This window comes from Lonchura striata, chromosome 1, assembly GCF_046129695.1.
Source record: "Lonchura striata isolate bLonStr1 chromosome 1, bLonStr1.mat, whole genome shotgun sequence".
Classification (NCBI taxonomy): Eukaryota; Metazoa; Chordata; class Aves; order Passeriformes; family Estrildidae; genus Lonchura; species Lonchura striata.
This window is the reverse complement of record NC_134603.1, coordinates 129,830,966-129,848,156: the sequence shown is the minus strand read 5'-3', so window position 1 is coordinate 129,848,156 and position 17,191 is coordinate 129,830,966. Positions and strand designations below refer to the sequence as shown.

The 17,191-nt window shown below is 37.2% G+C and overlaps 1 protein-coding gene across 1 annotated transcript in view; it reads right to left on the bottom strand.

The window, feature by feature from the left end:
- The window catches only part of THSD7A (thrombospondin type 1 domain containing 7A), a 264,728-nt gene that overhangs the window by 43,217 nt on the left and 204,320 nt on the right, over window positions 1–17,191 (bottom strand). Inside the window, exons 11-14 of the mRNA XM_021538341.2 lie at window positions 16,913–17,147; window positions 13,803–13,918; window positions 11,505–11,637; window positions 9,507–9,610 (exon numbers count right to left, since the gene is read on the bottom strand). Of these exons, the coding sequence (XP_021394016.2) occupies window positions 9,507–9,610; window positions 11,505–11,637; window positions 13,803–13,918; window positions 16,913–17,147 (588 nt within the window). The remainder of the gene's footprint in view (window positions 1–9,506; window positions 9,611–11,504; window positions 11,638–13,802; window positions 13,919–16,912; window positions 17,148–17,191) is intronic.

The window sequence follows — 17,191 nt, the reverse complement described above, 5'->3', positions numbered from 1 at the left end:
GGAGGCTCCACAACTTCTCTGGGCAATCTGTTTCAGTGCTCAGTCATTCTCACAGTAAAAAAGCTCTTCCTCATGTTCAGGTGGAACATCCTGTGCTTCAGTTTCTGCCTATTGCCTCTTGTCCCAAAACTTGGCACTACCAAGGAGAGCCTGGCTCCATCAACTCGACATCCTCCCTTCAAATGCTTATAGGCAGTGATATGATATCCTCTCAGTCTCAAGGATGAACAGGCCTCAGCCTTTCCTCACAAGAGAGGTGCTGCAGTCCCTAAATCATTATTGTCACCCTCAGCTGGATCTGCTCCAGGAGCTCCATATCCCTCTTGTACTGAGAAGCCCAGACTTGGATGTCAGGTGCAGCCTCGCCAGGGCTGAGTAGAGGGGCAGGATCACCCCCCTCAACCTCCCAGCAATGCTCTTCCTAATGCACCCCAGGACACCATTGGCATTTTTGGCCACAAAGGTCATTGTGGGCTCATGGAAAGCTCATTGCCCACATGGACCTGCAGGCCCCTCTCCACAGAGCTGCTCTCCAGAAGGTTCATCCTGGTTCATGGGGTTATTCCTCCCCAAAAGCCAGACCCTGCATTTGTCCTTGTTGAATATCAGGTGGTTCTTCTCTGCCCATGTCTCCCAACTGTCCAGATCCTTCTGAAGGGCTACACAGCTCTCTGGGGTATCAACCACTCACCCCCGTTTTGTATCACCAGCAGACTTGATGAGGAGGCACTCTACCCCTTCATGAAAGTCAACAATGCTCTATAATTGTTTCTCAAGTATCTTTTAAGCACAGCTGCTTGTTAATTCTAAGCTCAATAAACCTATCTTTAGTTCCTTTCCCAAAACATCATGAGACTTATACAGTAACAAGATAGGAAACTTCTAGTTATTTGCTCACACAATAGAATTATATTTATGCTTCTTGGCATCTGACAGCACACAGTAGATGTGGTAGCTCAACTGTAAAATAATTTGGGTCACCTATTGTTGGAGTAGCATTGCCTCCAAATATTCTGTATTCATATGAAGGAATATAGCTTTTTAATCTTACACTCCATAGTTTAAACATACCTCTTCAATTGTGCTGACAATAATTGCTTTATTAGCACAAATTGAAAAAACAAGTCAAGTTCAACTGTTGGAGAAAAGGAGAGTATGAATGCAATACTTCAAAATAAAAGAGAAAATAAAAGAGGGCAAGAAGAAGGGCAGGTGCCCATCTCTTCTCTCTGGTGACAACTGAAAAGATGTGAGGGAATGGCCTGAGACTGTGTCAGGGGGCATTAATTTATACATTAGGAAAGGGTTCTTCACCCAGCTGGAAACTGAAACAGGCTTCCTAGGGAAGTGGTCACAAGCCTGACAGAGTTCAAAAAGCATTGGTACAACACTCTCAGGCATATGGTGTGACTCTTGGGCTTGTCCTGTGCAGGGCCAGGTGTTGGACTTTGATGATCCTTGCAGGTCCCTTCCAACTCAGGATATTCTATGATTCTATAACTATTCCTGGAGGAAAAAAGGAAGTATAGTTAAGGGAACTTTCTTTTTAGATTTCTTTAAGGTAATTGTAGTTGTCTAGTGACCTATGATTTCTTAAAAAAGCTTTTTAGTCTGACAGTTCTAAACTAAATTTCTGCCTTATGATGACTTAGGAATGGAAACCTGATAACCCATGTGCTCCATTTCAAGTGTGTGTGCCTACTAAAACATACCCAAAGGTCCCAAGGGAAGTGTTTTTGCTACACGTCTACTGTGAAACACTGAAAGGGGAGTGTTGTTCCTGAGATACTGAGCAAACAACTTCCCTGATCCTTGACTGCCCTTTGGAGCAGGGCTGCCAGCACTGTTTGTAAAGGGCTGCCAGCACTGTTTGTAATAGGCTCAGTAGTGCATTAAGTTGTGCTTATTGGGGACTGGCCAGCTGCACACTCTCTAATACAATTATTCTGTCAAATCCTATTACTATTAGTATAGTTTACATGAGGAAATATTTTTTTCAGATATAATTACAGTGATTCAGTGAGAAAAATCAAATACCTAAAATTTGAAAATCTATACTATCAGATTTCTAAGACTGCACAAACATTTTAGAAAAACACAAGTCGAACTGCTTTCTTCCAATAGAAGCCTAGGCTATGGCTTTGGATTCTTGTGAGAGGCTCTTCTCTGCTAATAGTACACATCAATATCCCTAAGATAAAAGCATAGTTCAGACTAGTTTTACCATGTGGAAATTCACAGAGGTCAAACCTAAATCCTCTGTCTTGAATTTGGCCTTGCTATATGCACACATCAGCAAAACTAATTGCATTATCTTCACTGCATTCTGATGGAGATATAGGCCATATTAGCAGTGAAAACTATACCTAGCCAAGGACTAAAAGACAGTCAACTAACTACCCAATATCCTCTAATAACTTTCTTAAAAAGTTTAATACTCATTTTACATACTGCCTCTCCATCTAGCCCTTGTATACAATAATAAACATTGTCCATCAAAGAACATTCTTTCTTTCAAGTTAAATTGACTTTTTCTGAAACCACTATTCATTCCCTCATATTTCCTAGTTATAAAACATTACTCCATGATCAGACACCCATTATGTAATACATTTTTTCAGACTCATATTAATGCATCTAATTTGCAGCCGGTAGACTCAGGTGAAAAGCTCCCCTGAGTATTAACACTCTGTTTTTTTCCAGATTAACTGTCAGTTGTACTACAGCAAAGTAGGAAAACTTCAATCTCAAGACCTAAATATTTCACCTTAATAACAACACAAATTAGAGGACAGCATGGCATACTAAATAAAGTCCCAAATCTTAATTTTCACAGTGCCTGTCCATAACTATTCATGCTACTTCTAGTTGATAAGACTGGGATGATTTGCTCTACATTCCATTTTCCTATTGTTATTTTCCAGATCCAGGTATCAATGTGAAAGGTTTATATTCCTTATGACTGCTGAAAAGTGGGTATTTTTCCATTATTAGAAGCAGGGATTTTTGACAACTGTATACATTCCATTAATACATTCTTTTGGCCAGCTAACAGTCTAGACATCTGAAATGCTCTCACTGTTAGAGGAGTTACTTTTTCCACTCACATGATAATCTGGGCAAGCTCATCCCCTGCGTCTTTGATCAAACCTATGGGTGTTTAAGTAGTGGTTGCCGAGATTGATTAGCTACTCACTATACAGAGAAGTGTCTTCAGCTACTATAAAGATATACTATACGAGGCTAATTATTTTGCTTATACCACCACATTATATTTATTACAGACATTAACAGTGAGTGGAAAGATCATGGTTTCTACATTACTGAATTAAACACAGTAATTATTAAGTGGAAACATAAAACAAGAGTACAGCTAACAGAAAAATCAAATTTAACATAGAAACCATTCACTTATAAAATAATTCTGGTATTTAACAACTATTAGCTCCCAGAAGAAAGGTGTTAAATAAGTAGCAGTCTAAATTTTATAGACAAGGGACTTTGATGTAATTAAAACTTTGTCGGATAGCATTGTTTTCACCAAGTCCCCACAGGAAACTACAGGCTAATATATTTCTTGTTGGCATAATGAAACACTGAGACTGTATTTTAGCAAGTCATGTCATGTGTGAGTTCATATAAAAACTTTTCCAGTGCTAGCATCATTAGCATACTTCACTGACATTTCACTGAGGTGTGAGATTCAGTGCCTCCTATACCTAAAAATTTATTTTCAAATGAAGATTCTCTATTGTCCTTTCTTTTACAATACACTTGTGACATCATTTTTTTCAATTGCTAAGTATTTTTAACAACAAAAATATTTTTTTCAATTCTAGAAAACAAGAATTATTTCAGCACACTAATTTTTCTTGTGCCTTCTATCCATGTTGCCTAAGCTGTGATTTCATCTATCTTTATTTCTTTCTTTGTGGGACACAGGGCTCTAGAGACAGTGTGACAAAATATTCCTACCAAAAAGTATCTTAAGAAGGAGCATATGCCCATAATATTGTGAAATTACAAGACTGAGTGCTCTTTATGTTCCAAAGACAATAATAATGTATTTCTGCCAGATAAAGTTGTTTGGGGATTGTGGATTTTTTTGCAAATAAAAAATTATGTTCTCATGTAAACACTGCTTTTAAGTAGCTGTCCAAATTCTTACTTATGACTCCTGAAGTTAATCACTGTACTTTGCAGTGACTAAAACACAAACCAGGCAATAGAGCACTCTCATCTGTTAAGGCTCAATGACATTAAAATAGTAGTTTATAGCTCCATGAAGAGCAGCACTCCATGATTTTGACTTCCTTCCTGTGCTTTCAATAAGGGCATGTAACACCCTGCAGGCTGCTGTCCTTGTTTAGCTATGGAGTGAGAAAAGAGATTTTGACCACTGGTTCTGCCTTTGAGCCTCCCCATGGCTCTAACATGCCTGCAGGGCCTCTCTGTGTGTCCATGGTCATCTTGGGATGCTTCCTCCCATTCCTCTGTCTTTCAAATAACTACAAACACTCTGTGAATGAAGAATAGTGAGAGGTCAAGACCAGGTCTTTAATAAAGCCCAATTCCCAGTGACATAAAGCACAGCTATTCAGGTATTTTCTCTGACAGCCAGATTACTTTAACTTCTGTTTAAATTTACAAATAACCTTCCTCTTGCTATCACAGAATAAGCTGACATATTTCACAATTTTCATCCCATTCCTCCCACAAAACTCTGAGGAAGATTAATGGTGGCAAGGACTGCAGGCTGTGCATCCTTCTGCAAATCTCTTTTTTGTTACTGGCATGGTTCTTACCATGTGCATCCATCCATATACATCATGATGTGATTCAGTTATTGCAGATTGGGCACTCAAGCTTCTCATCTGCTACGTGTCCTCTTCATTACCACTGGGATGCAGCCCAACAAGCCCTACTTACATTTGCAGGAGCTACTGGCAAAACAAGTATTATTAACTTTCTTAGGTCTTCCCATGCAATTCAAAAGGATTTTGAGCTGTATTTCTAGGTTCCTTCATGAGTCACTTAACACAGATTTAAGATATGAGCGTAACATAACACATACCTGCCTAAGTTGTTCACAATTTCAGACTTTACTAAGAATTTATTCTCTTGTCTAGTTTTTGGCTGTTTTTTTTTTTTTTTTAAATTTTATTTTCTTGTGGTGGGCTGGGGGGGATGCATTTTGTATTTGCCACTACTGTACCTCTCTCTCCTGGATTTCAGATGACATATCAATATATCTGATCAAATAATCTTGTTAGTTGAGAGACAGCTTATGAAAGCATACATAAATTTTGTTGCAGTCAAATATGGCTTTTCTCTGTATTTCCTTTTCTTGTTGGGCAGGGTCACAAGGAAGTTTCAAACTTCTTGCTGATGCACACATACCATCTCATCTTGAAGGTTTTGAACAAAAGACAGAAGTCTTAAGTTCCTTCAGTTCTGTAATACACTCCTCCTCTGCTTACCCACTGTTTAAAGACATTTTATCAGTGGTTCAAGATCAGATTTTCATTCATCATAGGAATTCAGTACAATTGTCATGACCACCAACCTTCTTCAAATAAAGTTCATGATTACAGCAATGAATTTGCTGCACAGTATTAAATGCTATTTTACTGTGCTTAGGATTAGATATAAATACTTGCCCATTATTTGCATGAATAGCTAACAAACACTTATTAAAAAAATTTTTTCTAGAGAAAATCTTTTTTTTAAAACAAAACCCAGAAACCAACAAGCTCTTTTATTCTCTTTCCTCTGCATTGACCCAAGTTACAGTTTTACGACATTCATTTAACTTGACATGATTTGTAACAAAACCTTCATTATACAAGACAGATAGAAACAAAGCTGTCTTTAACAATGAATCACAATTCTAAACTATATGATTCACCCAAGTATCTATTTTGCCAAGAAGGATGAAATGTGATAAAAAAAAGCTGAAGAATTGGAGTGTAAATAGTAAAGCTGTGATATAAAGCAAGGCATACATATGTTCTAGTTACTTGCAGACTCCTAAGATCAGAAAGCTAACAAGTAATTTTTAATTATTTCTAACTTCTATTTTTTTCTTCAGATCTAATTGTCTTTTTACCTAAAACATTAACAGTAGCAGACTATTTTGTTCAAAATAAACTGCTAATGAATACATGGTTAGATGTGCCTTTTCCCCGTTGTACATTCCTATACTTTCTCATTTAACACATTTGCTGATAATCTATATGTTACAGTGTTTGTGTGTGGGCAATCAGATCAGAAATAGGACAAGCTGATAGCAATGGCAACATCCCCTTGCACTGAAAAAGAGGAACTCAGAACTCTTTCCACAAAGAAGAATGGAATTACTTGCTCTACTGAGTATTAACAAAAAACAAAAGGGCAGTGCACAGGAAACCAAATGGCAGAGATTACTTCTAAAAGATTGTTTCACTTTGTCATCAAAAGTAAATTGGCACAAAGAGATGGATCAATGTGTGATTTCTGCATGCATGAGCACCAGAAACTTGAAAGAGAACTCTTTCTGAACTGGAAAAGAAATGCTGGTATGTCAACAATTTTCACAGTTGGTCAATATTTGTACAGAATTCACCAACAGTTAAATGTACTGATCAAAATATCTGTATTACAATAGCAATCATAAATGCAGCACCAGAATGTTATACCAAATGGATTTCATATTTCAGTGTTTAGCATTTTGTGATATTGGGGTGATTAAAAGGAGTTGTGCAGTAGTAGCTCAGTCATTTCTGTATCTACATCACAAAACAGCCATTAGAGAAATTAATTATAGTACAGGATTTTTTAGTGACATATTATCGTGCAAAGATTTCCACAGCCTGTAGAAATTTTATTTAAGAGTAGCCAAGTGTGCAAGATGGGAACCAAGAATTAACAGGGAGAAGAGATAAAGACCCTTCGGGAGTCTTCCTTCAGGAACTGGTGAAATCTCTCTAATACTGTCCAGTGCACAGCTCAGTCAGGCAGATGTTTCAGATGTTTGCTTTCAGGTCAGCCTCCCTTCAGTGAGCACCTCACATGAAATCAACTCTTGTGCAGAGGGTCAAACAAAACAATGTTTATCACTTAAAATTCACACATGGCTATTTTGATGGCAGAAATTGAAAGAGGGGATAAGGAATTGATGCCCTGTGTAGGAGATAAATTATATTATCAAATAAAACACATTATTCATGTTCAAAATGCATTTCTCTGAAGTGTGAAGTAAAAAAACTTTAGCTGATAATCTCTAAAATTAGAGAAGTGTGTTTTTCAAAGTGAAATTTACTTTTGTACAAAAATTCAATTTGTACTTCTAAGTCATATTCATTGTAAAGGGAAAATATTTTACTTCTGTCAATCCAAGGAAAAACTGTACTACTGTGTTTAGCTCCCACAAATTACCAGTTTCCATTATTGAGTATAAAAGATATGGTCAACACATTGTGAGGTTTTACAACACTGAGACATGATAATAAACCTGAGTTGGAAACTTACATTACATGTTAATTTACATCACTTATATAAATGGGAAAAAATATTGGCCAAAATCCCTCTGTCTTTAATGCCTGGAACTTTCACCACTGCAGCAGCCTAAAGAACATTTAGATTCATATTTTGATATCTGGACTGAGGTACAAATAAACTTCTGTTTTCCAACTTGAATAATTTGCTCTCTAAATTATACAATGGAATTTATACATGGGATAGACCTGACAAAAAGTAGTAGCAAACAAAAATTTTCCTTTCTAACAATCAATCTCAGAAACATTTACAGAATTCTATCAAAACCACCAGCTTTCTTTAGGCTTAGCTGCTCCAGGGGTTCCTAATTAAGGATTACTCATCCTACCACTTGACCACATTACACTGGAGAGCTACTTGCATTTTATCTGCTTGTGGGAACAAGATTACTGCTTGACTACATCATCTTTCACACGATCGAACTCTGTAGTACCAAAGGGAAATTCTACGAGACTGTTTTAACAGATTTGAAAACTACATGGCCATTAATTTCAAAATCATGTATTACTCCATATATGTGTGCCCTGTACGTGATTGGAATTACATTTTAGAAAATATAAAGAAACTCTCATGACACAAAGGAATAATAAAATCCGATCTGCATGCACTATTATTAACTATCTTTATTAACTGACTTTGAGGCAAAGTCAAGGGATTTAGGTACTACCACACAAGCACAGAAGACAACACTTTTTACTGTTTGAATTCCTACCATCAAAGACATAAATCTTATTTTCTCAGTGTGCAATCTGAATGTATCCTCCAGAGCTACTAGAAATAGATTCCATTGTGATAGACTTTTGAAATAATTACCACAGCCAGAAGCCTTTTGTATTAGCAGGCAATGCCTTAAGGTTTCATTTTGTGGTAAGCTCTAAATTGATCTCCTGTGACACTTTCTGAGTAAGTGGTAGGAGCTACTAGCTTAAGATTTACTCCATAACTTTTTAAGTACACCATGACCTCCTTTAATACTACTAGGAAGTTAATGACCTGAACATTTCACTTCTGCAGTTAGCAATGTCCTTTCTCAGCAATGGCACAATCTGCTGAGCCAATAGTGCTTTAACAAATAGAAGTTTGCACTCAGAAACAACAAAGGAGAAAAGCCTTCCTGGAATTCAAGGTTGACCAGTAGTTCAAAGCAATTCAATTACTATAAGACAGTAAATAGGAACTGCATTTATTTTCCTACTGAATGTATTTAATGCACCTAAAAAAAGCCCTTATCCTGGCTGTACTTAATAGAGTCACAAATATACAATTCTGTTAAAGCCACAAAATTCTCTATGAAGACAGGTGACAGTAAAGCTGGATTTGGATTTAAAAATTATTTGCTATATAATGGAAACGGTGCAAAAAATATCTGGATCATTGAGCTCAAAACGTCAGTGGCTTAGAAGTCGAACCAGCAGCTGGTTAAGATTGTTTCACCTCAGTGGTTAATTCCAGGCACAGGTCTGTTTAGTCTCTTTAACAATCTGTACAGAAAGCATGCTCAGCAAGTTTGAGGACAATGACAGTTTTAGCAGTCAGTACCTACCTGGAAGGACTGCCATTCAAAGGACCTTGACAACCTGGAGAAGTGGGCTGGCACTGAGCTTTAAAGTGTAAATCTAAAGTCTTGAATCTCTCATGCTCCCATTGCTCTCTGTAACTTCCTTAATTTGAGAGCATAGAGAAGAAAAAGCCAAAATAATCTCGGAGATATGCAGTGAAAGGATAACAGGTCACACACACAAATTGCACCAGGGAACAAGTGCCAGAAGAGTCTGTAAGATCTCCATGCTGGCAGAGACTCCAAACATACTGAGACATGGCCCTGAGCACTTTCAGTATTTTCCTTTGCTGATGCACATAAAGATAGATTAAATTAATGTTAGGTTACAAGGCCTAAAATGTAAGGCATTTCCCAAACCAGTGCATCTATAGATTTCTGAGGAATAAATGACAGAAACAAAGGGTCTAACCTCTTGCTTGTAACCCAGGTCCACAGGTCTCCTGTGCTCCCGGACTGTCTTGGCGTACGTACCATGGGACCAGTTGGCACCTGCGCCATTTGTGTGTCTTCCATCTGAAATGAGAGAGAAAGCAATCCATCTAAACCTTGGAGCTATCAAACCTCAGGCAGCCCAAGTGCTAGATAGTGTTATAAACCACCATAAGCTATTGCTTATTTTTACTAACTGCTCACAGGCAATTCACAAAAGAACCAGTAACAGTACCATGAATTTATCCTTATTCTGTTAACGTTTTCTTTTAGGATGAGACCAGTAAGAACACATGGAAGAAATAAGGAAGAAAAGGTAGAAAGAAAAAAGGAGAAATAAGAAACAGAAAGGAAGGTAGCTGCAGAAAGTATTGAGACAGTGGGCTTGAGTGATTGTAAGGGTGCCTCAGGAAATTCCTGGGATCTTGGATTGCTGAGTGGTGGTACCTTACAAATGTGGAGCCAGCTAAGAAAACTAACACGGGTCCACCATATCAAAAATAGAACACAAACAAAAAGAACTTGCAAAAAATTGTCAATAAGAAAAGCAATACTGTGCTGCTTAAATTATTCTATCATTAATATAAACTGCTATGAAACTTTTATAAAGTTCCTTGCTAGCGCTGAAAAATACCCCAGCCCTTAAATATAAAAAATCCAGGCAAGTCTGTTTGTTGTCACAACTCTAAAACAATCCACAGCTCCAGCCATCAGCAGCTTGCATGTTTTAAACATCTCAATGGCTTTGCACCTCGAGTTTCATTGCAACCTGCCTCTATGGGACAGCAACCAACTAAGCCATGAGCCAGCTGAGTGTGTGAGTCCATCTGTCACAGCATGTGTGCAGGTCAGAAAGATGCTAAAGGAAATACATGGAACATGTGTTTGGTATTAGTTTGTGTCATGAAATATAAATGACCTCATCTACCACTCTCTAGCAACTCTTCTTTCTTATGCTCTGCACATTATCATCTAGTTCAGATACTGAAGATACTAAAGAGATGAGCAACAGCCAGCATTTTAAAAGATAAAACTCAGACTCTCATTTTGACTATAAAAAGTTCTTGAGCTCTATTTCTCTGGTGTTTAGAGTACTGATTTTGGTAGCTTGCCAGTGCTCTTTTCAATCTTTTCATATCGTTTAGTTGCATGGTGTGTGATCTCCTAATGAATTTGCAATGATAATTCTTATGAGATGATGAAAGCAACACATTTCTTTAACCTCAATTTCTTTTATTAAGCTTAAATTCTATTTGTACCTCTGCAACAGATAGTAGTTTCATGGGAGTTATTATACATTAAAAAAAATTTTTTTATTATTTTGTCAAGTAAATCTAACTAATGGCATCAGAATAGTCTAAATTTTGTCTCCATCAACAATATCTTGTTGTATGTCCAGACCTTCCCACACACTCAGATACATATTACAGAACCACCCAAACATTTTCTTAAGCAAAAATTGTTCCACCTTCTGGGAATAGTCCTCAACATTCTGTGGTGAAGAGCAGGGCAATGCAGAGGACACGGGACATATGGGGGATATCTTCAGCTCTGGACTGTCTCAGGGCTTACAGGGATAGAAAAAAGAAGGCTATGGTAGGCTGAACAGTGTGGTACCAGAAATCAGCTCTCCTATTCTAAATATAGAAGCTTGAAGTTCAGCATTTTGGATATTTTAGAAATATTTGTTTTACATGTTTAGAATGTCAAAATGGTTTCTAGGAAAAAATTATTCTGGAAAGTAATTCTTAGTTCTTGCAATGTTCTTTCAAAGGAGCTGGAACAAAATGAGCCAGTGATTGCCTGTGGCCCAACTGAGTCTACATATCTAATGTGAGCCCTTGTGTGTATCCTGTTTTTATTAATAGTGCATGTTAGAAAAGCAACTACTGCTAAGTAATGGAATTCAGCAAGCTCTAGAAGTAGTACAAGTTTAAAAATCATGTCTGAGCTGTTTCTGGTTGATTGTCTCACATACCTGTAGCTATGACAGACGGGAGAAGCTTCACATTCTCTTTCCTCAAACAAAGAGTCTGGGCACTCCCGACCACCATTGGCAGGGAGCTGGATGATGACTCGGTGACGGGACTGCTTCCTGACTGTGGCACCCCCTGCAAAGAGTAGAATAGCTGGTTTCTGCTGCTGCTACTTAGAGTTGAAAGTAATTAGGGTGAAGACAAGGTTTTTGAACCAATTGCCATAATATTGACATGCTATTTTGCCCCTAAGCAGAAAAATTAGGCCTAATAAAAAAAACACTTCAATTTCTTCTCAATGCCAGAAAGCAGAATCAAACAGAAAGCAATAACAGTAACAATGAACAAATGAGCAGACAGCTGAAATTAATAAAAAGTTCAAGAGAACAAAAATTAAACCAGTTCAGTTTGCTGTTACACTTTACAGTTTGAAGGTGTAAGCTTGCCCTAAACATTTGCATGTAAAACTATAAACAGAAATTCCACTCTAGAATTCCTTCACAGTTTGCCGTTTTTAATTATTATGGTCATCCATTATTAATGATAAACAGTGTAGTAATTTTGATTTTAGTCATCTTCAGGTATCAGTTCTTCAGGCAGAAAATTAAGAGAAAAGCTACAGATCTGTATTAGTTACACAGCAATGCCTACATTAGGTCAAAGTCTTGGAGGGTTTTTATTTTTTTCACAGAGAGCAGTAGAGCAGACATTTGGCTGACTGGGCTGATACCAGCTTTGGGTGGGTTATTACAGCAGCTGCAGCTTGTCTGATCACAGAAGCGTGCTGGAGCACAGCCAAGCAATTGCAATTAGGAGAGAGCAGTAGGAGAATCCCGGCGGTGGCTCTCCACCACCTGGCCACTCTTCAGCACAGAGGAAACCCTTCACTCCTGAGTCAAACAGCTCCAGGAGATGCCAGGAGCTGGCACAAGGGGCAAGACAGACATACAGCCCAGCAAAGCTACTGACCTGCTTGCTGGCACAAATGGGTAAACCCCATGAAATAAAAATTGTTTTTGTAGTATAAAGAGAGTTTGGCTCACTGAATCGACAAAACACCTGTAGTTCACAAATATACTGTTTTATAAAAGCCTATACAATAATTTGTGGTGAATATTCAGGAAGATATGCTCATTGCATTAAGAACTTCCTTAAAACCCACAGAAATGGGAACAGAAAACTATGGCATTCTTGCCTGGTATGATCTCCAACAAAAATATTTCAGAAAGAACAATTCATATTGCAACAACACATATATAATAAATAATATCTATTTCATAGATTCAATTCCCTACTCTTTTTCAAAGGTAATGAATTTAGTCTTCCTAACCATTTTTTTTCATTTTTTAGAATGCATTAAACACTAATAGGTATTACTGCAAAAATGCCTTTATGCTTGTGTCCTTTACCAAGCATAAAGAATTGGCTGTGACAGCCCAAGTCTGTATGTTTGATGTAACACTATCTTTTACATTCTGAGAGTAGCTGTGAGTAATCACCATGTCCCACACAGGGATTAGCACCCTATGGAAGAGGGGGTATTACAGAGTCTGTCTGTAATAGTACATATTAGAAAAATGTCTCATGTTAAGCTTAAGAGGAGAAAAAACCATAAAATGTTGCTAATATTAAGCCTGCCATCACGCTAACTTCATGTGTGATTTCATTGTAATAAAAATTCAGGGCAGACCTGCATTATTTTAAAGAGCTTTGCCTAGTCTATTAAAATGGTGTTGGATTTTATGTTTAAATCAGATCATTCACATCAATGTAAAGTCTGTTGATTTTTATTAACTCTCCTTCAATACTCCTTGGAGTAGAAGCAGCCTGACAAAATTACATACAACTGCATCTCTATTTATCTCCTTGTATATAAAGACTCATGTTTCTCTGATGAGCAAAAAGCACAGACTTAGGTATTTCCAAACCCAAATCTGTCCATTTTATAATCTGGCAATTAAAATGCTAACACTGTATAAGTATTGATGTTGAGATGATAGGCTGATGATAAGAACTGTGTGTCTACCCTGTAACTAGTTATCTCTTTATCAGTGTAAGATGCAAATGGGAATTTGTAACATTAGGCAAAATGTGGGAAAAAATCCAAACAGATGCATATAGAAAATGGATAGAAATAACTGCTCTTTTCAGCAAAAATTCTATGTCATTCCTGCAGCAGCTGTAACAGGTATTACATGTCCTCTGTCAGAAAGAGACGTGTATAAGCATTCTGCCAACAGAAATTGACTCCCCATCTTTTATATTCTTAAAATTTATTAGCATGCAATGGATAAAATTACCTTCTTGACATGAAGAAGGACATGGTGTCCAGTCACTGAATGGAGTCACAATGCAGTCCTTCCTACAGGGAAGCAGACAAGGTCTCACAGTTTCTGGTCGAAGACTTTCAGGGCATCTAACAAAAAAATTACAAAGAAGCATTATCAAATGAACAATCATTCTGCAATGAAGTAGTGACTCATGTGAGGTACTCAACACCTGCAGGAACATGAGGAGAGTGCTTGTTGCCCAGAATTCACCAGGATGGAGCACAGATATAAAAACTAATAGCAATTAAATACATGTGGTGAAAGTAAGCCAAATCTGGTGTATTTTGGGCCTCAGGATTTAAATAATCATCATCCTTCACACACCATGCTAGACTCTGTCGTTTCAGGGCTATTTTCAAGCTTTCACATAATTATGAAGAAAAGCCATGTCATTAAACTTAGTAAAATACATTTTCAGGTCTCATCACTTTATCATAAATAAAAACTTTGGAAGGAGGCATATTTTAAATAAATAACACTGCTAACCCAGTAACAAATAGGTATAAGCTGGCTGTGATTATTAGGGAAACCAGAAAAGATTTAAAACTGCCAGATCAATGAGACTGAGAAAGAGTGTCAGAAAAGGCAGAAAACCTTACTTGTTTTAGGAAGAGGCTTGATCAGCATATAAAAAGGATTATTTGACTGCCACATATGGAACTCATTACCCAGGTCAGTTTCCTCATTCTGTGGGGATTCTGCCTTTTTTCATGAACTCTCTATGCCACAATACTTGTTGTGATACAATAACTCTCACAGAAGTATTGAAAATATTTGAAATATTTCAAAATTTGAAATAATTTCAAAATTTCTATTGCTCCAAAAAGATACAGACTGCAGACTGTCTGGAGAATATGTAAAGATGTAAGAAAAACATCACATCCATGTTTAAAATTTTTGGAACATTACAGAAAAACATTACTATGACTAGCTTTTCCTCCTTTCAGTGCAAAGCAACTAGGACCAGAGGGGTAAGAGATGCAAGTCTAATGGCAAACTATCAGGAAAATCTGGTCTCCATGGTCAGCAGAGAACTATGCCTGGGCAATGTGAGTAGGACAAAAGCTGATTTGCAGTTTTACAGGGAGATACTCTTCAACAATAATGTTTGCACATGCTTTCCATCAGTAGTCTCTGCATTTTCCTGTCAATTCACATATTCTTCTCAGTACATGGTCATTTACCATGAACAAGCACCAATTCCTTGGTGCCCTCTTAAAATGGAATCTCCTTCCTTTCTCTTTTTTCCCCTCCCACCAATGTGAAAAACCATGAAATAAGACACCTACAGCAACGCAAATTTCCATCACCTCTCTGTAAGTTCTCTCTACAATTTTAAGTCAACTTGTGCCTTGTACTTCTATGTGATCCATAAAATCAGATTCTATATGCAAGGGTGTATTTAGATATGATCAGATGCACTTTTAAAAACCTCTGCTTCAAATCACATATATTGACGATGTTGTCAGAAATTATCTTTTAGATAAAAATTAAAAAATGTTTCTGAGAAGCATTGAACGTTGGCTTGCTAATGGCTTTTCTTGAATTGGCTTTTCTCTTTAAAAACAGGAGAAATTATAAACATACAAAACAATCTGAAATATACACATTCACCATTTCACAGAGAGCTTCTTCTTTCAGGAGTGCTAACCACTACAATTGCTCTTCAGATACTTAGGCAAGGCAATTAGTTCAATTAGAACACCATTTCTATGCTTTATATTGTTTGTATTTACTATATATGGCTAAGGCAAAGTATTGATTTTTTTTTCAGTCCTTATTCAAGGTCAAATTAAACAGAAAAGATACATGCTGGAGTCTGTAACTTGTGAGGCAGATAAGGCCAATAATATTGATTGTATCATACCACAGTAATCCTTTTTATTAAGGGCAGTTTAAAACAAGGTTCCTATTTACATTTTCATGTTAAATGTCTGGGTCTTTAAAAATGATTCAGTGATTTTGATGTGACAATTTGAAGGAACAAACAAGCCCTTTTTTCATTTCACATGATTCATTTATGAAAGAATAAAACAGTCTTCCTCCCAGAATTTAATATCAATTCAAAGGTAGAGGCATGTATAGTAGATTTTTAAAGGATGATAAATCATTAGACATTTGTGGGGTTTTTAATGTAAATGTACCAAACAAAAAATAATTCTATCATAACTAAAAAAACCAGCAAATTAATACAGATACACAACAATTTAGATTATGGAATGTGCAGGCATTACTCCCCACTTTTCCATTTAAAGTAAATTAGTCTTAAATCTACAGCAGAATAAAACAGCAAATGGCAGGCACCAACGAAATATTTTCTGTGAAAATAGCTGCCTCATGAACTTTCTAAATGACCTCTGAGACCAGTTCTTAGAGTTTTGAATCTGTTTTAAGTGGAATATATTCACAGACTGCAAATCCCTACAAAGATGTAATCAAATGCATTTTACTAGCAGCTAATTTGTATTTAACCCTGGTAACACATTAAACTGTAAAACTAAATCATTAGGCCAAAGGAATAACTTAAAAAAACCACATAAATAGGGAAAAAAAATCACAAATTTTGTCAAACTAATGTTTCAAATTAATGCCATGCCATTTTCCACTGTGCTACAGCTCTTTGGTCTGGTTCTGAGAAGGGCTTTAGTGTATTTAGAGTCATATCATATCACTATTTTTGAGTGGAACTGCACTAATCCATACAGTGTGTTCCTTGTTTGGAGGCAACACAAGGATCTTGGAAATGGTGCTGCTCTGCATTTCACACATATAGTCCAAGAATTTTATTGTGACTCAACCTGATGGTGATAAGGAGCCAATTGGATTTATTCAGCTGTCAGCAGAACCACCACCATAAATATCACCCATTAAAATCCATGCTGAAAAAAGTATTATCTAGTCTTGCTGTTGTGCCAGTTTTGTATTTTTAGAAGATTAAATGTCCCCTCATGAGAACAGCTAGAAGAGGGTCTTTTTGCCTTTGCAAGCAGTAAAGGCAAAAAGTATAATTGGCGATAAAAACATAAAGCAGTAAAATCCAAGCATAATTACAGCATGAAGATACTTTTAAAGATCTTTACTTTTTTGGGCCTACTTGTCCCACGTTGACTCTCACACAGATGACCTTTCTTGTCTGCATCCCCACGGAGCAGGTGGCCTCCCCGTTCCAGCCAGCAGAGGAGTTGAAAGCAGAGACAGACGTGTCCTCTATGCACTGTCCCCATGGGCCAGTCTGCCAGTGATACACAGTGCAAGAGTGCTCATTGCAGCTGCGTGTTTCCTGGAGGGCACTGCTGTTCGGGCACTGTACTCCTCCTGCAGCAATAAAAGAGGGCAAAAGATCCTTCACTGGAAGGAGA